This window comes from Mixophyes fleayi, chromosome 1, assembly GCF_038048845.1.
Source record: "Mixophyes fleayi isolate aMixFle1 chromosome 1, aMixFle1.hap1, whole genome shotgun sequence".
NCBI classification, from domain to species: Eukaryota; Metazoa; Chordata; class Amphibia; order Anura; family Limnodynastidae; genus Mixophyes; species Mixophyes fleayi.
Genome location: NC_134402.1, coordinates 138727144 through 138751476, shown reverse-complemented (window position 1 = coordinate 138751476; position 24333 = coordinate 138727144). Strand labels below are relative to the sequence as shown.

Genomic DNA, 24333 nt, shown 5'->3' with positions numbered 1-24333 from the left:
AGAGGATGTGGACTATGATATCCTCCTTCTTCCTCCTCTGCCATCATATGACATGCTGAGAGCTGTGAGTCTGTGTCTGTGTGGCAGTCACTTTTATTTGCTAACCAGAAAGCTTTTGAACAGTAGATAATGATTTGTAGGAGGATATCTAACATGAACTGTCAGATGCATGCTTAAAAGGTACTTCTAATTTTTAAAAAAAATTATGTGGGATTGCTGCTTTAAATGCTCAAATTATTTTCTAAGGCTGAGAAAAATACATGGCTGTCTGCTATATGCACAATTTTGTATAGTGGACCATAATTAGTAAGTACAGATTAAATTGAAACTGAATATTAAAAAATGTCAAACGTAACTTAAATTAGTCCCTAAAAGCTATGATTTGTAGTTATGAAAACCATTCCCAATGTTATAAAATATAATAGATGGTATTGGCTTAGGTCAAATTCACAATGGGGAATTACCCCAAACCTTGCGGTTTAAGTTCTGATTAGCATACATGTAAAGAGTTCTCTCATGATCTCAAATGTGATTTGGAAATATTATGTACTGTAGTTTAAAAAAACAATTTCACTATCATCCTGTACCTGAATGAATGGTTGGGATCCCTCCCCCCTCCCCTCCTTATGTGCTTTGGTGACCCTGCTGAAATCAAGCCTCCACTAAGGATGAGAGCTTACCACAACGGTCTGGCCACCCACTCCGCAATATACCTTTACATCTGTTAGCCGATGTAATAATATTTAAACGTTAACAGTTACTATGCGTGGACTGTCAACAATTATTACAACAGCTGACTGAAATGACAGTATGTAATAAAAGAAGGGTCCTCCGTGAAAAGACTTCCATTATTCAGGTACAAGGTATTGAAGCATTATATTGAAAAATATTTTAATAGTGAACTTGTCATTTAAACTCAATAGCAAGTGTAAAAATAAAATCTTGTGTCACACTCCAAGAGTTCCCAAGTATGGTGGTTAAAGTTACCTTTAACCTTGAACTGAATGTAATGTTCTCTCTTAATTTTGTCTAAGATGCTTTCTCATAAAAACCTTCATTAAAGCCACCCTAGTGCCAGAGAGATGTGAAACGCTTACACGTTGATGTGCTGTTTTTATTTATGAATGACTTTCATTGTGTTGATGCAGTTTTCTCATAACACTATAATTGCATGTTTGTATGTTAATAGCCTCTGGCAGTAACACAGTGTTGGGATTGTGGAGAAGGGGTTATTTTTAATGTCTCTGGTTGAAAATGCCATTAAAAAAAAAACATTTAAAAAATCTAGGATGGCCTGATCTTCCCTTTAATTATGAAGAACGCATTCTGTAACTCTTCACTATTTCCTACGCAACCCATATAAGATGTGTTATCGGGTCTTTACACTCTGACTCCTTTGCAACATACTGCCAAACTGCTGTTTTTGTTTTTCAGTGTCCTTTTGCCCCACACTTGCTCTGCGGGAGGTGAGAATGGGCTCAACCTGTTGGGGTTAAATATAATTCATAGTCTTTCATCTTTTCAGTAAGGCATCTATTATCCTCAAGCAGCTCTTCCACTGTGTACTATGGTTAGTGTTGGGCCTTAGCAAAGTGGTAAATTCAAAATGGCATAAAAACAGCTTCTAGATTATTGTAGTTATTTGCTGCTAAACCACTTTTTTTTATTATTTACATTCATAGCTGCCCCCTCCGTCTCCATAGACGCTTGGTTAATATGGAAATAAAAGAGGACCAGATTCAGGTGGAATTCTATTATTTTTTTTAGAAAGAATGATGGCCCCTCCTGTTTCATGTAATTTCAGGGAGACAAATAAAAATCTGGTTTCAAAAGTTAATTTCTGGGCTTTTTTTTGCAATGACATATATACATTTATATTTTATAGTTATTTATATAAGGATGATAAGTGCACTTTAAAAGATAAAACATCACTTAGCCTTTATGTCCACTGATATTAATTTCATGAACTGTATAGCATTCATCATCATTTACAATGACCCCATACCCACTTGCGATGTTACATGGTAAATGTTGCATTTTACCCAAATGCTACCTGCTCCATTAACTTGTATTTACCACATGTGAATGAATAGGGGGAGCTTAGGCAACCTCAAGCATTCTATGAAACATCAGTAAAACAGTTGACATGCAGTTTCATTAGTGTTTACGCTTGCATTATTTTTTAATACAAAATAAACACCAGTGGGTATAGTGTCTAATTAGGCACTTGTGTTTTTTGTTCAGATAGTTCCTTCATGTAGAGAATAAGGTTACTCTTAGATACAAGTATCAGTTTTGGGGATATTTATTACATTTTAGCATTATGATGCACCTATTATGTATTCTGCATGCAATCTAACCAATGTAGACTAAAGATCTTCTGTAGCAATACTTTGGGGATTTTAGTACCAGTTGAGAGACTACCACAGATGCCCTTAGAACAGGTGTCAGGGAACTTTTTTACCTTTTACCCCCAAATATACGACGTTACCCCCTTGATTTGAAAGGAAGGAAATCATATAATTAATTATTGGAATTCAAAATTTTATTGAATCTATTCAAATTTTCTTTGAAAGCTTCAACTTCAAAACTTCAGGTTTCGGAGAAATGATGTTGCTTCATTTTTGATACAAGAGCATCAATATTGGGGCATTTTGATGTCAGAACAATTTGGATACAGTCTTCATGAAACACTGACAGGCCCTCACAACTCATTGACTGAATGAACAAACATGTTCCATTTCTTCATTCCTGCCCTGCTGCCTTCCTTAGGTATATTGAGTAGCTCTGCTACATAAAATGACTGGATACAGACAAACAAATGTGGTCCTCACAATAAGGTGTGTTTGAAAACTAAGGTTATATTTGTATAAGACTCTTTTGTCTATTACACACTCAGACATTGGATGACATCACAGAAATAACATTTGTCTAGGGCAAAACACCTATTGTATTCATTCTTCAAGTCTGGATGCAAGAATTGTAGAGTAACCAATCAGAGCATTATAGTGTTAACAGCAGCACTGAGTATTTTAGCTCAGCCAACTCCTGCATGTGCCTGTGTGGGCAAGCTTGAAATGTGAGATACTAGACTAATATGTAGCCAAATTCTAGCATATAAATGTTAAATTTAGTGCAGGATATTTATATCCGTAAATGCACCTCTCTATGAAAGAAACTTCAAACATCCATCCTGTTATCAAAATCAAGAGAAATATAGAAAGTGTAGACATATGAACCCAGGATGTCTTAATCAATAAATGGCATTGTGTTTGCAACCATGGGACTTTGAGAATAGCCTCTTCCACTATTTATTTTATTTATTTGTTCTTTTTTGTTTTAAGATTACATATACCATGTACTGTATAACTAACCTGTTTTATCTTTCAGCATGCATTGTGAAAACGTGTTTTGTGCTGTTTCGTGTTTTTTTTTTTAAACCTGTCCCAGATCTTTTTTCTTGTTGCAGACTTTCTCTAAAAGTTGAATGTGTTTAAGGCTGCCGGAATGTAGCATGTTGATTAAAACCCAAGTCCAGCCTACCCAAAAGGAACAAAAAAAAATATAAAAATAAAGATCTACAATTCCTTTTTTGGACATTTGTTTTGCAGCTTTCTACTACGTCTTAAGGCAGAGAATAGCCAGCGTAAGGTGCCGTACACAAGGTTAGCTAAACATGTTTCTTACAAATCATTTTGGCAGAATACTATGTGTGTCTGGGGAGAACAGTCTCCAGTCACAAAACCAAATATATTCATTGATTTTCATTGACTATTTTAATTATTATATTAAAACTTGTATATCACATATTCTGTCTTACAACCATTCATTGCATTAAAACAAAGTTTAGAGAATACAGAGGAGAGATTAAATGTCCATCTAAAAATTAAATAGACAAGAGAATTTTGCTTGAATATAGGCCACTGTATTTTCCATGTTTTTTATGCCCTAAGTCTTTATTTTCTTTGCATTTTAGTTAATACTAGCATGTTTTCTTTTACACACGCATGCAGGTGTTTAAATTTCCTGTGCCTCAGAGAAGGTATGCTGCATTTTACTGTGCCCCGAGGAAACTAGTATACCTATCACACAAAATAGCTGGAATTCCACAGACTATCATGTGCCTACTGTGTTCTCACGTCACGTCATACAGCTGGCCTAAGCAGTATACGTGAAACGAACATTCTAAAAGTGACCTGTGTAGATTCAAGAACTGATATCAACAACCAGGGGCGGATCTAGAAAGATTTTCTACCCCGGGCGATTTAGGGGGGGGGGGGGGGGGGGGGGATTTAGGCCCCGCCCCCATTCTGTCTTTTAAGGCTGCCGGCGGCTGCACAGTATGTGCAGGTCCGCTCGGCAGTGACAATGTGCTGCCTGGCTGCTCTGATTGTGTTTAAAACACAATCAGAGCAGCCGGGCAGCACATTGTCACTGCCGAGCGGACCTGCACAGTGTGCAGCCGCCGGCAGCAATCCCCTGCTAGTGGGGGGGGCGATTGCCCCGATCGCCCCCCCCTGGATCCGCCACTGTCAACAACCAGCTTAAGTAAAAGGTGTTACACCTTTCGTATTATTCCATACATTTAAACAGCATGAACTGTAGTGGTGTCCTGTCCTCAAGTCCCACTGACACTTCATGTTCAGGGGCGCACGCAGGGGGGGTTTCTGGGTCTCCAGAAACCCCTCCGCTCTGCTAAAGAAGTGCCCCTACATAGCGGCACTGTACTATATAGCAGCCGTGGCGCTGTCAAAGAAGCTTCCGCGGCGGTGCTGTATTGTACAGCACCACCGCCCCCCTTAAAAATCCTGCGTGTACCACTGATGTTCATAATGTAAACTTAAAGGACAACTTAATTTAATTGTCCTGACATGCACACAAGGCAGTTTGTTACATTTCACATACAATCAGTTAACAATGACTATGTACAAACTGTTTTTTTCTACTGGTGTACAGGACCCAATTGAGGGAGTACAAGCATGTCAAATGAACTCTGCATCACATGTGTAACACCTCTAGACAGGTCCAAAGGGACACACATACATCATACTGAAACCTTTCTTAGCCTCACTTCTATCAATATACAAAAAAATACAACTGAAATAGATAGGCGCAATATAAAACATTCAGCAGCCCTTCTGATCAAAAAAACCTCATCCACAGGTTTCGCAAAAAACTTCACTTAAAACACAAAAAAATTGATAGAAGATGGCGCTTAAATGATTTGTCTCTATACATACAACAAATTTAGTCTTTTCAATTTCTCACTGTTCTGTAGTGTAGCATTTCCACAACAGTTCTTTCTTTTATAGAATGTAAATCTGTTCTGTAGTGTAGCATTTCCACGACAGTTCTTTCTTTTATATAATGTAAATCTGTACACTAATGTAGTCTTTCCACGACAATTCCTTCTTTTATAAAATGTAAATCCTCCTTGTGTGAATTGATGTATCATATGTGAACAGAAGAGAAGAGACAGATCATGGTGCAGTATTTCCTAAAAAATCCTTTGGATCATACCTGCAGTACTGTGATTTAACAACCTCTTCAGTATAATTAAAAGTAAATTACCATATTTATATGGAGGATATTTTTCATCACCAAAAAACAAACAGAGGATGTAAAATCTCTAAAAGTGGTTTTTATTACCAGTCAGTTCACTGGAAAAAACAAACAGACAAACAAATACGTTCCTTAAAAAACAGATCCCGGACTTGGGTGCAGATGTATCCTTTCCATATATGTGGTATTAACAGCATATAACTGAAAAAACACACTCAAATCCCTGTTAGATGGTAGCTTCAGGGTGCTGGCTTCAGAGTCTCAGAGAATTAGTGTGGTAAGTATCAGCTGGTCCCGATGTCCGCTCGCCCCTGCCAACGCGTTTCAATTAAAAATCTTTATCAAGGTTTTTCACTTCTATCAATGTCTTTCCTCTTCCAACTCCAATGCTCTTGGTGCCTCTCTCTCTCCGCTGTCACTTCCAATTCTACCAAAGCTATCGGTTCCATATACAGCACTGTATGTTGAGCTGACTGCCTCTCCATACCCATTAAAAACTTTTTCCCCCCATTATCTTATTGTGCTACAGTGCTCCGCCACTACAATCATTGGAGCTGAAGCTTTATTACAATGTTCTTATCCAGCAGTTCCCTGGTCATTAAGGGACTTCCTATGCTATTCTTGTCCAGTTCATACATTTGGAGTCACCTCAGAACTGCCTGTTACAGCTTTAGTATATTAATGAGCCTTGCAAAGAGCCGCTAATTGCAGAGATCATTGATAATTGGGGAGGTTTTTGAATAGCCCTTAATGTGCCAAGCCCCCCCCCCCTCCCCCCAGAATCATCATCATCAGCATCATCTATTTATTTATATACCAACACTAATTCTGCAGCCCTATACAGAGAACTCACTCACATCAGTCCCTGCCCCATTGGAGCTTACAAACTAAATCCCCTAACATACACACACACAGACCGAGAGAGACTAAGGGCAATTTAACAGCCAATTTACCTACCAGTATGTTTTGGAGTGTGGGAGGAAACCAGAGCACCTGGAGGAAACCCACGCAAACACGGTGAGAACATACAAACTCCACACAGATAAGGTCATGGTCTGTGTGCTAACCACTAAGCCACCGTGCTGCCCCAGGAATTTAAACAACTCTGCAAATAGTGTTGATGCTGAATGTGCTCTGTGATTGCCTCTTCATATACTAAATCTGCAGAACACTACAATTGGCTCTGGGGTGATCTCAGTGGTCAAAGCAGGCCAGTATATTATACTACCACTTCTACTACTGCCTTCATTGTAAAACTAGCAAATTCCATTCACTTACATTTTCTATACCTCCATTTCTATTTCATAGCACTATTTCCAGATTTTCTATTTGACCACTAGGTGACATCAAATGAATGGAGCACCCCCATCTGTCAACTGCATGTCTATGACTTCATCACTGCTAAATTGAAAGGCCACTATTTGCTTCTAATTCTCCTTGACCTGCATTTGACACTGTCGACCATTCACTTCTTATACAAGAACTGCATTCTCTGGGTCTTCAGGAAACTATCCTATCCTGGTTCTCATCCTACCAATCAAACTACACTTTTAGTGTTTGTTTCCTTGTATCTACCTCCACTTTTATACCACTGCTCTGCACAACAAATAAGCTCATTTGGGTTTCAGTATCATATATATGTATCATCTCTTATCATCTGTGTTGACCACACGTTACTGAATATCTTTCTGCCATTTCATCTTCTATGTCCTTTCGCCACCACAAACTCAGTCTTTCAAACCCTGACCTATTGATATTACCACCAGCCACAAATGCTACTTATCTGATATCTTTATTTCTGTTGACAGTATAACAATATACCTTGACCATCAAGCTCGCTATGTAGCATCCTTGACTTTTGCTCCCCACATCTAACTTCTCTTGAAATCTTATTACTAATATGTAGAAAACATCTCCAGAATAAAGACATATTTCACTAAAGACACTTCAGAAACTTTAATTCATGCACTCAGGATCTGCCGCATTGGCCTGTTGCAATTCCCTGCTTACTGTCCTTCCAATAAGCAGGATTTCATCCCTACAGACTAATTTTCTTTGCCACAGCTCTTAAAATTCACTTCATAACCACCCTAAAACAGTCTACATGTTTGCCACCCTTCATCATCATCATCATCATCATTTATTTATATAGCGCCACTAATTCCGCAGCGCTGTACAGAGAACTCATTCACATCAGTCCCTGCCCCATTGGAGCTTACAGTCTAAATTCCCTACTATAGACACACACTCACACACAGACAGACAGAGAGGGAGAGACTAGGGTCAATTTTGATATCAGCCAATTAACCTACCAGTATGTTTTTGGAGTGTGGGAGGAAACCGGAGCACCCGGAGGAAACCCACGCAAACAAGGGGAGAACATACAAACTCCTCACAGATAAGGCCATGGTCAGGAATTGAACTCATGACCCCAGTGCTGTGAGGCAGAAGTGCTAACCACTAAAGCACCGTGCTGCCCAAGCACCCTTCTAAGCAGTTCACACAAAGCAAACACCCCACAGACCTTCAAACCAATATGTATGTGTTACTACAACCTGTATCCCCACTAAGCACTTACACCCATTGCAATTTGGTTGTACTAATATGCAATCTGAGACATTTAACCTCAAACTCCTATTTCCGTATAGATTGTAAGCTTGCTAGCAGGGCCTCATTTCTTTTCTGTCTTTTACAACTCAGTCCTGGTTTGTTATTGTCTTTGTTCCCAATTGTACTGTAGAGTATGCTGGTGCTATATAAATAATTGTTAAATAACTGAAGATTGGAGGTACTAATGGATTTTTTAGTGTGTTAAATTATGATTTAATCACAAACTAATACTTATTTTTATATGTTTCTCATATAATTTATCTTATGGCGTTAAAAATATATTTATATAAATAAGTATTGAACACTATTGATTACATTCAGGGTCTTATCTAGAGTCCATATAACCTACGTAAGTTACTTAGTATGCAGAGCAGCACATATCTTCTGATATGTGCTAATCTACGCAGTGTGTAAAATGTGTACACTTCAGTAAGATATGCTTAATGCATATCATAAGGTAAAAGCATAGGAAAATAGATAAATAGACAAATATAGTTTATGAAAAATGAGCTGGACCTCCCAAAAGAGGGATTGAGACCACAAAATAAATGCAACTGGCTGCATAAAAGTAACCAGGTTGCTGGTTATTGCACTCCCCTTTGTGGTGGGTAATGTAAATTAAATGTTGGTGCACTACAAATCCCAGCATTTAATACATTTTAATTAAAATAATAACACCCATACACAACCATCTTTGGCCCTCTTTATTTCCTCACCTACTTCTGAAGGCTGTCACCCCCTGTAATAATCCAGGGATAATCCAGGTCCCGGTAAATAAAAGACCCTCATAGACGATGCAAGTGTTGATCCACCACAAATGAGCTCAGTGCAGGGATAATTAGAACATGAGAATTTACCATGTTTTGAGGTCAGGGTGTGAGAAATTCCCTGGCCATCAGCATGGGGCTGGTTATACCTTGGCGGAGACAATTAGTTGTGGGCCCAATTAACCTAGGGAATTCAGCCCAGTGCTGACCAGCTGAGGATGGTTGGTGCTATGGCAGGCTGACACCACACTTTATGTTCCCTCATTTTGCCAATACTAGCCCATTTGGGCAGCACTAAAGCTGTTTTTACTTTTTAAAGTGAGTTCTGCTCGTTTTATTTTATTTTCGTACATTTTTTTAACACGTTGCTAAGGTCCGGGCTGATGATCCTTTTCGGCACGAATCTTGCATCAGGGGAAGCAGCTGCCACAGATACACCCCCTGTGAGCCGTATCTGCAGTCAGCTCTACCATGTTTTTGAACCGAGCTCTGCTATATATAATAACTAAATATTTTTACATTTACTTTCCTACACATAACATAGCTAAAGAAAGAAAAATGTTGAGGTTAGTGTCCGTTAACCATGGATCACTTGAGTAGAAAAAGTTACATGTTTCTGTTTGATATTTGGATACTTTGTTTAAATGTCAGATAATTTTTACATATGGCATACAGAAATTCAATTACTTTATTCATTATTATGCTATTATTATAATTATAATTATGTTTTGTTAACGCTAATAACCAACAGTGGTAACACTCTGAAATCTTTTAAAACCATGTTACAATACAATTAATTTTATTTGACCATTTGCATGCTGCCTAGTAACTATCATTTATTTATACTAATTCATTAGCAGTTGTGTAAACGCTGTATTTATACATATCTTATGTTTAGGAACATTTGGGGACTTTATAATATATATTTTTTTTTTCCATTGAATAAATATTTTTATATTTAATTAGTATTTAGATATTGGTGTCTTTATATCCGTGACTGCCATTAATGCAGAGAGTGTGATTATCCTTTCTGTTTCTGTACTGGCAGAGAGGATTTGTGGCCCATTTTTCAGGACTGGGATTTGTCATAGAAATGCATGTTTACAAAAGTGAAAACATCTCTTAGCCATTCCTATCTCTTTGTACCACCCCATAATTAGTTATGGATTTTTAATTTTTCGCTTAAATTACTGCTTTTTAAGGGCCAGATTTAGAGTGGAACGAAAGCGCAAGTGTAATTTGAGATTGAAAAAGCAGAATGCAAGTGTGTATGTGTGTGTGTGTGTGTGTGTGTGTGTGTGTGTGTGTGTGTGTGTGTGTGTGTGTGTGTGTGTATGTGTATGTGTGTGTGTGTGTGTGTGTGTATTTACGCCATATTCAGAGTTGAAGATGTGTCCAGGTCTGAATGACTAGCAGATACGTCCGCTTGACAACAGACACACCCCTCAGACACATATGTCCAACTTGTGAACATGTACAAAAACCTTTTCTTTTATATGTTATGAACGCAATTGCTATGAAACATCATTTAAACTTGAATAACTAGACTAATACGTCAGGAGCAACTTCCCGACATGCATACAAAAATAGTTTTTATCTTTGCTACAACATGCTCTGCAAATCCTAATCTGTGGCCCCAGCGACTACTAAAGTCTCAATAAGTTTCTGTGACTCATTTTCAAATTTCTAATTACAAGTGGTTTATTGGTTCGGGTATTCATCATCATCATCATCATCATCATCATCATCATCATCATCATCATCCGCTACTCACAACTGCCCCTGGCCATCTGCAAATAAAAACACTTTTTCAGTTGTATCTATGACTATGACCCAGTCCGAAAACGCATGCAATTTCTCGAGCACGCTTTTACTGTACATTGCTTATGTTAGAACACCCCCTCCTTCCCCGTCAGGCCTCTTCAGATGTAAGGAGTTGTAAGTGCCAAAAACTCACAGGTCTGAATAGCCTTTGAGGCATATGATCACTTTCTAAACATGCGCAATGCAAAAATACGTGAAGATACGTTATCCAAGCAGGCGTATATCTCACTCTGAATCAGGCCCTAAATCTTCATGTCTTAATGAAGTTATGAGAGTAAGGGAATATTGGGACTGTCTCTATTTGATGTATCAATATTTGTACATTTTAATGTTTTAATTAAAGTAATTTACATACACTTATAAATGAGATCTCTCTTATGAAATTAGTTCCATTGCAAGTAATCGCTGATGGTCAATCACTGTTATCTCAGAGGACTTGCAAAACTCAGGTCATTTTGTACAACTCTCTGAGCACCTTAAACTAATACCATGTCTCAAAGCACTCTCTCTCCACCCTTTGCTGTTTACTGGAATATCTTGTCCCACATAGCAAAATTTCCCAGGCGATAAACACTAAGCACTACGACATTAGGTAGAACTGTGTATAAGGGGAATCATTTACTGGAAGATACACATATATGTATGCCACTTGTGTATTTAAACATACAGACATCTGTAGAGATTACAGATGCTCAGGCTCGGTTCCTTGAGAACCGAACACACCCGAACTTAGCATATCCAAATACCAAGCCGAGCCGGCTCTGTACTTTCGCGCTTTTACGGAATCGAAAACGAGGCAAAACATCATTGTTACGTTGTCGGATCTCGGATCTTGTGAGTTTTGAAATCTATAAATACCACCCTCCACGGCAATCTAGCACCATTTGAAATAGGGACACAGAAGGGGTAGCTCAGTCTGTAGAGCAGTTGGGCAGCAGCGTAGATAGAATTCAGAGAGGAGGGGTAGCAGTGTTCAACAAAGTCTACAGTGTCATTCAGGAGAGCTCCATTGCTAATTGTCATTGCTGAAAAATACAAATACTAGTGCTGGCAGGCTTGGTGTAATTCTGCAGTCACATTCTACTGTGTTATATAGGTAACATACAAAGAGAAGAGCTCCATTGCTCCATTGCTAATTGTCATTGCTGAAATACAAATACTAGGCCTGGCAAGCTTTTCCTCCGACTTTTTGTCAAATTGTATGGTGTTATATAGATTACACACAAAGAGAATTGCTCCATTGCTAATTGTCATTGCTGAAATACAAATACTAGGCCTAGGACTAAGTGTTACGTGACAGGACGGTGTCTCCTCCTTCAGTTTCTCACTCAGCTGCTGCTAGGAAAATACTTAGCTTTCCCAAGAGACCCAGGGATGATGCAGATGACTCAGCACCAAATTTTCACATCTGGTCTAAAAGAATTGACCAAAAACCGTGACACCTCTGCCATAACTCCACCTGATCCTACTATCAGCATCCAAGGGATGGTGGAGGATTATTTTCACGACAGCATAGAAATAGACACATCAGACAGTCCCTTTACATACTGGGAGGAAAAAAAGGGAAATTGGAGACCCATGCACCAACTCGCTTTGCACTGTCTAAGCTGCCCACCCTCCAGTGTGTACTACGAAAGAGGTTTTTAGCACAGCTGGGAACCTTGTCAGCGATCGGCGTAGGAGGCTACTTCCTCAAAATGTGGAAAAGATGATGTTCATATAAATGAACTTCAAGTTCCATGAGGAAGGCCTTTCCCGCCAATTACATCATAATACTGAGACTTCTGTAACGGTGGATTTCAGCTGGGATCAATGTGTGAGGATGATGTACACACTGAGGAGAGTGAGGATGAGGCTCAGGATGATGACAACAACATCTTTCCACAGTAGAGTTAATTAACAGAACTGTTACTTTAGGTGGCTTAAGGCCATTGTTACCTTGTTTTGTGGGGGCCCAAACAACCCAAGCACTACAGCCACAAGAAGTGGCACTTTTGTGGCTGAAGTGCTTGGTTTGTTAAAGTGTGCATGTCCATTTTAAGATCCAACATAAGGGTGGGTGGGAGCGCCCAAGGACAATTCCATCTTGCACAACTTTTCTTTTCTGCCACTGCTGTGTGCCAATGTGTCCTAGATGTGCTAGGAACTGCCGTGTGTTTCAGTCATTGCTCTGTCGCTTAGCACCCAGCCAGGTCGCTGCAGTATTTGTCCGAAAGTATATGAAAATAATATTGTGATCTGTGAGGTGGTCAAAATTGACTGCAAATGACTTGAAATTAGTGTTATTGAGATTAATAATAATGTAGGATAAAAAAAAGAGCAAAATTATGTGATTTTAGCATATTTTAGCAAATTTTCTAAAAAAATTCAGATCCAAAACCAAAACACACGAGGGTGGTTTTACCAAAACCAAAACACGAAGCTAATCCAGATCCAAAACTAAAACCACTTCATGGGGGTCAGTGAGCATCTCTAGTAGAGTTGTCTTATAGACAAGCTAAGCATAGTTTACATATAATTGTACATAGACAAGTATATATATATATTACCTTCAAATGGTATTTTTTTCACAAAAAATCTACTACTTTTCTACAATGCTGTGAGGGGTATTTAGTCTCCTTATCTTGATGTACACAGATCTAAAATAAATTAGTATTTGATAGTTTTAACTGAAGTATTATAAATCCACTTGAAAATATTGTTAGATACTATGTAAAAGCCTTTCACATTAAAGGTCAAATCAGTGAGTTTATCATTTATGAAAAACAAAAGACAGGTTTTAGAAATTTGCTTTTATTTTAACTCTTGGTGACTACATGATGAAAGATGTAACTTCTACAGACAAATAAACTACAATCTTGCTAATCCTTGTCCATCATCCTGTTTTATGATATTCATAATCCACCTTATCATATCTCATTTGACATCAGCGAGAAAACATCTGTTCCAACACAAAAATAGTTTTTCAGATTCCTCTTTGTCTCAGCTTCTTTGTAATACCGCCAACACAACCGGACTGCTGACAGCTGACTGCAACTTTTTAGTATCACAATGCAAGCGGCCAATAAGTGACACAGTACCACTTGTGTCAGACATCCTAGAATGTCACATCAAGCTCTCTGTGTTGCTGTAGTCATATTGTATGCCAAAGACTTAATTTTTACGCGAATAAATGAATAACGCCTGTTTTCTTGTGAAAGAATGCTTTTTTTTTTTTGTCATTATTCTGTATGATTGGCCATACTGAGTAAAGGTGCTCACTTTGGACCTCATTTAGAGTCGGACACAAAGTCCGTTTTGGGCGCATCCAACAAAAAAACACTATCACGCATGTGCAGAAAGCACCATATCCGCCTGCATCTTGGACGCAATTAACTCTTGCGACAGCTTGCGACTCACTACGAGAGAATGGGAGGAACACGGAATTGTTAAGGCGTGACCATGTAAATACATCCTAGTCGCAGTGAGGCGCAGACACAACACGTCAAAAAGGGCTAAAGCTGTGCGGCAGGAATTAGGTGGCGCAAGCGTTAGCTAGCTGCAGGAACTGCTCGCAGCTCGATAGGGTATTATGAGTGGGCCACAACTGGGGTTGTTTGGCACTCGTAATACCCTACCAAGCTGCGGCGCACTCCCACTCCAACAAGTCTTTGACTTAAAAAATAACAGTAAGACACTGTACTAGTGTGTGTTACTGGCTTATTTGTTACTGTGCTATACAAATAAAGGTGTTTCTGATAAATCATACAAGATACATATGTAAGTTTTATGAATTCAAAGCTAATTAGAAAACAAGTATCATTTCCATTGCAGCATTACATACACACGTGTATGTGTGCTTATTGGATGTGTGTAGTTATTAAACCACTGTGAAGTTAAGGAATTAAAATGTGTTAGATTGAGTTATGGCAAAGCCTACCTACCACCGGAGGTAGCCGCAGTCACTATTATCGGCACTGACGAACTGTGGCAAACAACACAAATTACATTTTTTTACAACTTTTTTGAACACGGATTTAATATAAAACAATCAGGGTACATAATACACATGCAAGAATCCTAAGTATTTTTGTAACAATAAAGTACAGAAAGTATATATAATATTTCCAAATACACTGTTACATAGATTGAGGGGACAACAATAGGTAGGAGACAAAGGTTAGTGAAGAGGGTCATACACAGCCTTTTCAACAAAAATGAATTGTAAATGGACTAAACAAAAACGTTAGCAGGTTCTAAAACTAAGCATGAATTATCTATGCATAAATATGACTAGTTGCTGAGACTGCCATGGTGATTTGGTGTAACTCTGCTTTTTGTACTGAGAGCGCAGGAAATTCCATAGTAAGTGAAATTTTTGCTTCGATTGTATGTTTAATGATCCCAGTCTGTGATTTTAGATGTGTTATGGACATGGTCAAAAAAATTACCCAAAGATAAAATTTTCAATTTAGGGTACAATTATTCTTTAAATAATTGATGTAATAATAACCCTTGCTTAGTGTTGATTGGGTTTAGTCACAAAATATAAATACATTTAAACTGAAAAAAAAAAGAGCAGGATAAATAGTGTATGCAAAGCTGTATACATCTCGGATTGTGTCCACTTCTGCATGAATGACATATGCCCTGGTTTATAATAAATAATCATCAGCCAGTGTTTGCAGGTGCCCTATACAAACAGATAAGCCTCCTAACAGGCATATATGTAGGTCCTGCATTTGCGTTAACATGTCTCTACTGTACTTGGCCAACGTTAAAATGCCCCTTTCCCTTCGTTCAGGCTCAGGCAGGTATAAGTGCCAGAATCAGTGTCTGCATAGGTGCATATGCCTGTCACCGCTTTCTGAGCAAGTGAATGGCGATAGTGTACACAAACTGTTGTACACCCCACCCTGCATCAGCCCCAATGTATTGCATTGTACAAGCCATGCCACTATTGAAGTGTACAAGTTGTTTATTTTGGGTAAAGGGAACCTTTCCATGAAAACATTTGAGTTAAGTTAGTGATTGGTCAGTGTGCACATTCCTGATCCCCTATGGACAATGTACTATATAAATAGCTCATGTAGCCATAGCTGACATCTCCTTTGAGCCTATCATAAATACTAGAAAGGTCTACTATTAGAAAGTGTCAAAAAGCCTTCTCAGCTACCTGCCGCCATTGGAAATTTAGTTCTGCTAATGATCCATGCCTGACATGCCCTTTGATGTGGGGAAGAGCAAGATGCCAGAAAATGTCTGTTGTTTGGAAAATTGGAGTAAAGCCATGCTGAGCTATATTTAGAACATTGTATGATTTGAAATTTGATGTAAATGAACTGTATACAGTTGTTTTGAGAGTTTGCAGGCAATGCAGTTATAATATTGTGCTATTACATATAGTTGGGCTACATTTATGAAAAGAGATGCAGCAAAAAATAATCATTGACATAGCAACTTTGAAATGTTTGCTTTCATTTTCCCAATTGCACTCTAGAATCTGATGGTTTGTAAGGTGCAACATTTTTTTCTTTGCACTAGTTTTCAAAAACGCCTCCTGATGTAGACACATAGTACATGCTGTATATTTTGGTAAGTCTGTAATGATTGGTATGCACATGACCATGCTTTACTTGGAAGAGTAAATTGAGCCAAACTATTTTCAAACGCAAAACAATTACGTTGAAGTACATCTATTGATTATGTTAAAGCATGTATTTAATTTAGAACTAACATTCTAACCACAAGACGGTAGTTTCCTACACAAACAGGCACTTCCAGGCTTGTTAACAACCTTGTAGCAAAATGAAGAAGAAAGGTAACACGCAGAAGCAGGAATAAAATTATTTTATTGATATGCAGACATCCAATGACAATTTTGGAATTGGCCTAACACAGTCAGCTGTTGAACTTTTGGGTGCAGGATGTCTTTTTGCTTCAATTTAGGTTTGAATTTAATCTTTTGCAAAAATTGAACCAAAATGGTAAACTTAATGGCCTTCATGTGTAGTTTTCTAGTCACTGCATAATTATTGTGGCAATGATAGTTGTGCTATATCGCTGCTAAAAGGAATCTTCTTGGTTGCCCCCATTGGGGATCTTGACACAAGCCAGAGGTGCATCCATAGAATACAGGTATGATCTCTTGGCTCCTCTTGGTACAAACATGGACAGGTGTAACCACATCAACCAAAAGAAGCTATTGGTCTGTGCACAATACAGCTTACCTGGGGCTGAACCCCATCCACGCTCACTATAATCTCCGCTTCGGACCTCCAAGAGAGTCCAGGGCCTGGGTAATTTGTCTCCTACATATAACAAGTTAGCTTTTTTGGTGCTTTGTTACTTCCAAATTAATTATATAGAATGAGCATAGACCACCTCTCAATATTATCCAAGAAAATATCAATCCACATGCAGAACAAAAAATTGCTGATTACATACATAACAAATTACACAGTACTAAGCAGTTAATCTATATTTACATATTGGGACATTGTTGTATAAAAACACATTCAAGAAATGCAGACACTTTATACCTATGTGATCTTACATTTGCTCTTGTTTTTATATTTTTGATATTAAGTTACTGAAATAAGACTATAATATGTATTATGGTTCACTGTACTTTTCAATCTTCATAGCTTTTTAAAAGGTGAACAAAGTTATATAGTTAAAGGAAAACACCACCCAGAACTCCCTTCTTTTTTGTTGTAATTTATATCCTTCAATTGAAATTGCACTTGCTTATTATTGTTCTTGCAGTTTGTAGTAGTGTGCCCTGTGCTGTACATCCTCAGGTTGTTATTTGAGCTCTGTGTAATGAAAGGACTCCTTTCTGCTGACATGTTGATCCTGTGCAGATTTAAGAAGCAGCCATTTGGACAGTTGTAGGCCTCCCAGGTTTTGCAGCTGTTTTGTGAGCTGGGTGGAGTCCTTAGGAGACTATTATTTAATGTTCCTTTATAAAGGCCTGAAGAGGGACATGAAGGAGAGTTTCCTTACTCAACAGACATTGCACTGCCAACCTGAGAGATTGACAGAGCATAGGTAGAATAGAAAAGCACATTGCATCTGAAACAATGCCACTGAGGTGTTAAAGGGGGGAGTAAGAGCGAGATGGCAAAGGTTTGGGAGCCCACGTACATAATATAAAGAATGCCTTAAACTCAAATGAACAGCCTGGGAAAACATTAGATGGTCTTCAAGCCTGGAGCAAATTTCATCTTCCCACATACAAGATGCATACGAAGACACCAGCTATTGCTAGTGTTGCAGGAAGAACTTGTCTCTAGTGAGCTGGGACTCTGCAGTCAATGCTAATGATCTTACAGAGAGGGATATGGAAGCATACCAACCAAGACACTTAAGAGAAGACAAGTAATATTGTGGGCACTGCAGCTGAAAGATGATGGCATTACAAAAGAGTGTCAGGAGGTATTGTCTGGTAAATTGATGAAAGGATAGATATGATCATAGTTGCTTTACAAACTCACTCCACTCTGCAGTCTAGCTTGTGCGGCATCCAGTTGCCTCATTGGGAGCATTGTCTCACTGTAGTCACATTCACAGGTGGAAACTCTAGGTCATAGGAACACACATGTCTTAAAAATCTGAAGAGGATGAGAAATTTTCATCTACTGATGTAGAGTCCACAGTGAGTAAGACACTTGAATGTGCTCCCATACCTACTGTCCCCAGCAGATACGAAACTTGAATATTCTGGAATGCCTACATGTTTACAACAACAAGAACAAGTTTCTGTAGTGTCCACAGTGAATGAGAAACATGGATCTCAACTGTTCCAAAAAGATACAAGCAAGTTACTGGAACATTTGATAAGGATCAGACATTTTGACTTATTCCGGTCTTTCCAAATTTCAAGTCTGAGGAACGAGTGCATGTAAAAGCCAAAGCAGTTGACACTTAACACAACTCCCTCATACAATATTTGAATCCAAAAAGATATATTTGTTGGGTTTAAAAATTACCATATTTCTACTGAGCTCGATGTGGAGAATAAAATGTACTCCTCTCGCATACGTGCTCTCCCAAGATGACCTTGCTCAACAGATGAGGCTTCCACATGTCAATCCTAAGAATTCCACAAGAAGGACTTACAGACTGAAAGAGGCACGCCTACAGATGCCTGGAAACTATGGCTCTTTCTGTGTTTTGGCATTCATTACCCATGCTTTCTATGCATTTCTACCAAGGTGTGTTACCCTCCAGATACTTTTTTTTTTGCTTCAATTACAAGAGATTGAATTGTCTGGTTGATACGGCCTTGTCTTCCATTCAGCAGAGCAGGAACGATGCAGAGCCCCTTCTGCTTCACAGATTAATGCTGTTTATTGAACTCTGTGTTGCAGAAGAGTTTCTGCTCCACTGGCATGTTAGCATCAGTTATATGGACAAGTTGCAGGCCTGTAGTTACTTCCCAGGTTTGACAAATACTTCTGAAAGCTCCACTTATTTAATGCATTGTACTGGAAACCCGAGAGACTGACAGAGCATACAACCCCTGTGTCATAAACTACAGATTGTTGTTAGTCATCCATGTTTATTAATATCATTATGCTGCAGAGAAACCGTAACTTGCCATGGAATTTAAGCTGTTCTATTCATTCCTGTTCTGCCTGCTGATAGTACGGAAATAAACCTATGTTTTATTCTAACAAACCTTCAGACATCTCCTGTCCTGTCTTCCGAAGAACTATTAACTGGGACTATAATGTATTAAACTATTTTTAAAAAGCTTGTATTGCTGGCTGGCTTCCTGCCAAGTGGAAAATGTGAAAACATAGTCTACTATCTTCAAACTAATTTTATTCAGGTCAGCTGGATTATAACAAAGACAACTAGATACTGTTGGAGAAGAATGTTCTACAACCTGTGATGTTCTTTGGTGCTAAATGAAATGATGAATATGAATAAGCATACCACATTCTTAAATTGGATTAGTTTATACAGGCACTCCACTATAATCCCCCTCAATGAACTTTGTATGTTGCCCAGTTTAAGAAATGCTTTATTTTCACAAGAAAGCAGTAAAAAATGAATAATAACTATTTGTAAGCCATCTTATTATCAGTTGGGAGGATTGAATTTTAAAGAATTAGGAGGGAGTTCCCTCACATACAAGCTTGTTTCTATATTCAAGCTGTAATATTGTGTGTATGATAGAAGCCAACTTTTTAAAATAATTGGGGGTGCTGAAATACTTCCTATATGAATAAAAATTCTATACATAGACATGGATAGTGGCAGCAAAAACACTGAGGGGGCCCAAGCACCCAAAGAGCTGGCACCTATGGTGTATATTGTATATTTTGAACAATCAATGAGAGATAATTCACTGTTAATCCAATGAGGTTCTTATTTAGGAAAATCTGTTGTTCCCTGCAAGCTATGTAAAGTTTCAATTTTATGTTGTGTAGTACCTTAATATAGCATGTAGGTGTCACTATTGTGGCCAAAAGCTGCTAATAGTTACCATAAATTAATGTAGTGTATTTGTTTTTATGAAATGCATTTTTATTTATAAATTTATAATTATAGTTAGTTGGATATACCATATTAAAAGTAAATTTTAGGGTGTCAGTTGTTCATAGCTTTTCAGTAAAAAAAATGTGTATATTTTATTCATGATACGTGTTGTTAATATATTTGCCAAAATACGGCAGACAGTTCTTGTGTAACGTTGTGTGTTAAAGGAGGAAGGCAAACCATTAAAACAATAGAATTTCTGGTGGGCAACGTGCAACGTGTGGCCCTTATATGGGCGAGTGCAGTCTATGTGGCAGATTAGCCCATAATTGAATGTTTATGCTTGACTAATCAATCACAGGTTATACTAAGGTTATACTACCACTTGGTCTATGTAAACGCTTTATGCTGATGATTTGAGCACATGGTGATCTGATGCTTCTGCATATGTAATGTGTGCCCTCTTGTCAATTAGAGCCACTCCTGGGACTCCTGAAAAATATGGTCTTCTAGGCCTATATAATTGAAATTTGCATGTTTATTACTATTAATATATGTTATATGTTGGCATACTAATGCATTGTAGGAAACTTAGAATCTGCAATGCTCTCCAGTGCCTTAATCAGAGCATTATTTACACACACCTGTTCTTATTAATGTCACCATTGTATTAGCAGATAATAATATCTTACAGTTATTTTAACTGGCATTCATCATTAGAATAAACAATGTTCCCAATCATTTTTGTAGTAAAAGAAAAAAAGTCAGATAGTACATGAAAGTTGGCATATCAGACTTAGCAGACGTCATGTCTGCAGACTTGTTGTGCTATCTTTGCATTACACATTGTGACATCTAATCTAAAAACCTGACATTATGAACTAGAAGCTGTATACTGATGGGGAAGTAATACTATACACAGTCTTAAGAGAAGCCAAGTAATATTGTGGGCACTCCAGCTGTTCAGGTGAGCTACTTATACTCAGGAAATGCTTGCATAAAACACATACAGTAAATGTGTTGTTGGATGGAGTATCATATTCATTGTAAAGCTGTTTGCTAAACTTACCTATAGGAAATTCATTTCTGTGTAGGCCATGTGCCAGTAAGGTTGCAGAATAAGCCCTTCTAAGTCATCAGATTTGAAAGAGCTTTGTTAGTGCTAGTGTTGGGCAATTTTTCCATTAACAGTAAGATAATGTTTGCTTTAAGCTGTAATAATTTCTGTGAACACATAAGGGAACAATCTTAGTCATGCCCTTTTATTTGGGAACAACTGTATCTTATTCTTGACATGTATACAAGCATTTTTGTGTAGAAAATAATATTGTAATGAACTACAGTATAAACAAGTTTAGAATAAAAATATTCTTGTTCTGAAAATAAATCAATAGTTTGCTAAATAGGCAGACTAGATAGGGTAGTATGGCCATTTTCTGGCACGGTTATGTATAACGATAAGCATTTATCACTGCATAGGTTTCAGCATTCACCCCTAGGTGGGCTGAGTCTGGGGTATTCTAGCCTGTGATCCTAGTTTCACTTTCATATAAGTGTACTTTTTGTTACATCTGTAGCTATATACATCTTAATGGTAACTTTACACCTCAAACTATGAACCAATATGTATCAATCCTTGGATCTAGCCTCCCATGCTGAACTGCACACAGGGAGGGAAATTGTCACAAAGAGATTAAGTAGAGTATATTTGCAATCAACTCACCCCCTCCACCACATTTTTTCATTGTTTGATATTAAGCATGACAGGTTATCAGATCTGTAGTTATGTTTCCATAGCATTCTCAAGGTTGCTGTTATAACAATTTCAAATTACATACATACGCTTGTTATCCTGCTCTTTAAATGTACTCCTGTTTAACATCCCACTCTGTATCAGCCCATGTATATATACACACACACTGTACTTAACCTCTATATACACATACACACTCTACACACTCTGTACGGACATACACACACTCTACATAAGCGCACACTGTCTCAGTTGTGTTTTTCCTATACATAAAAACACCATTACTTATACATAAAATAATGTATAAAAATATTGAGTGTACAATGTAGGAATGTTTATCGCTGAAAAACGTCTGAGCTATGAATACTTACACTGTTCATATATTATATAGTACGCATGACAAAGCATAGTCTTGCAATTTGTAGTACACCAATAGTTTAATTAACATAAAGAATCAGCTATACATTAGCAGTCTAGTAAAACAATTGACTAGCAATAACAGGACAGGAAAATGTAACATGCATGGTATACTTCATTAAATCAAGATAAGGACAACACTTTTTAGTTAAGCTCTAATACCAGAACAACCCATTTTGGTGATTTTAGTTACCACATTTCTAACATATACTTTTATGATGTGTGTTTCAAAAATGACTACGGCTTAAATTTCTCATTCATTGTACACAACTGAGGTCTTGCACATCCGCCTGTTGTTGCATTATTATCTGCATTGTTTGAATGCTCAGAGGTAAAAGAGGCCTCAGTTTTTGTTTATGATTATATACAGTGAACAAATCTAAATAGTTTTTGTTTCAAAAGTTAAAATCATCGTGTATCAAGTCAGAAATGATACATTTCACTCATCTTAAATGTATAAACCAATAAAACTAAAAACATACAAATGGAAGCTACATTATTACTGATACATAAATAAACATGTACTTCCTACAGACAGGTGACCAGTCTATAAAAGACATCTCTTGCTTCCTTACTGGGTGCTAACTGTAATAACATAGGTGTCCATTACAACTCATTTCTCAAGTCCATATGAATTCTAGGATTTATAAGCATTATTTAGTACCAATTTCCTGTGGAGAACACCTGTATGGTCCTGGAAAAATCAGGCTACATCCACTTCCAATCCAAATTTGGTCAGAGTTGTATCTGCTTTGTAAGAGGTGCACCTACTTCTACATCACTTCTGTCTAGGTCACTTGCAGAGAAGTGGAAGTATAACCAGCACTGTATCTACAGATTACAATCTGGGTGCTATATAAACACAGATCCAGATTCTGGGTGGTAACTTCTGATTTGTATCAACATGACCATATCAATGTAAGATTTAAAGAATGTATCATTTTAATAAATGCAAGTAATCTGTATTTCCTGTCTCTGTAGCCATTTGCCAGCCAGGATGTAAACATGGGGATTGTATTGGTCCCAACAAGTGCAAATGTCACCCTGGATATACTGGAAAAACCTGCAATCAAGGTATGAGTACTGATTTACTGTTTATATTCTCAGTCAACTTAGATGCTATCATAAGTCTGTCATATTACTATCATATTACTGTTACATGAGCCGTAGGAAAACCATTTGTACAATTTTTCAATTTATTTGTACTGAAATGATAAGAAAACTTAAGCCAACCATTCTAGAACCAATACAAAGTATTGGAATTTACAGTACAGTATTTATTGTTTTCAAAGAATGCTACTTGTTATCTTTACTGTCCAAATGCTATGAGCTTTCAAAAAAGTACAAGCATTATTTGTATTGTAAACACTATGGATATACACAGTTTTCAAGGTTATACAAATGGACTATGGTTATCAAAAATGGCCAACAATACATTTCATCCAGGAGTTCATCTAATAAAATTAACTCCCCAAGGAACAATAGCTCAACAGTGGGGATAACTCTCTTCACAGTATGGCACATCATAACCAATCTCTTCTGCCCAATATGTGAACTACCGAGTCTATGAGCCACACAAGAGCAGGACTACATTTCCAGATGTGCTTGTACAGGCATCTGAACACACATGTACACTGGCCATTTCTGGGGCATTGGCCTGACTTTCCTTTATGCCTGATCAAATCCCATCTGACTTTGCTGTTTTAGAACAATCGCTCGAATGACCACATAGAGTACAAAGAAAGGCCAGTTTGGTTGGAAAATCAGTAAACTGATTGATCAACTCTACCAGTGTAAGATAACATTAGCTCCATCAAAGTAACTTTAGGCTATATAAGTAAGCAGCTATGGCCCACATCATTTGCTATAAATTGATTTTACAGCTTTTAAATTCCAACTATGGTACATCAAGATATTATAGTAAGTGTG

At 37.7% G+C, this 24333-nt stretch overlaps 1 protein-coding gene across 5 annotated transcripts in view; it reads left to right on the top strand.

Moving 5' to 3' along the window:
- Positions 1-24333, top strand: part of NPNT (nephronectin) — a 92270-nt gene that overhangs the window by 32881 nt on the left and 35056 nt on the right. For 3 of the 5 annotated variants that reach the window (XM_075200878.1, XM_075200881.1, XM_075200868.1), the window contains exons 3-4: positions 3612-3665; positions 23386-23478. In XM_075200878.1, coding sequence (XP_075056979.1) covers positions 3612-3665; positions 23386-23478 — 147 coding nt within the window. The remainder of the gene's footprint in view (positions 1-3611; positions 3666-23385; positions 23479-24333) is intronic. The other 2 variants (XM_075200887.1, XM_075200874.1) reach the window with 1 other exon arrangement.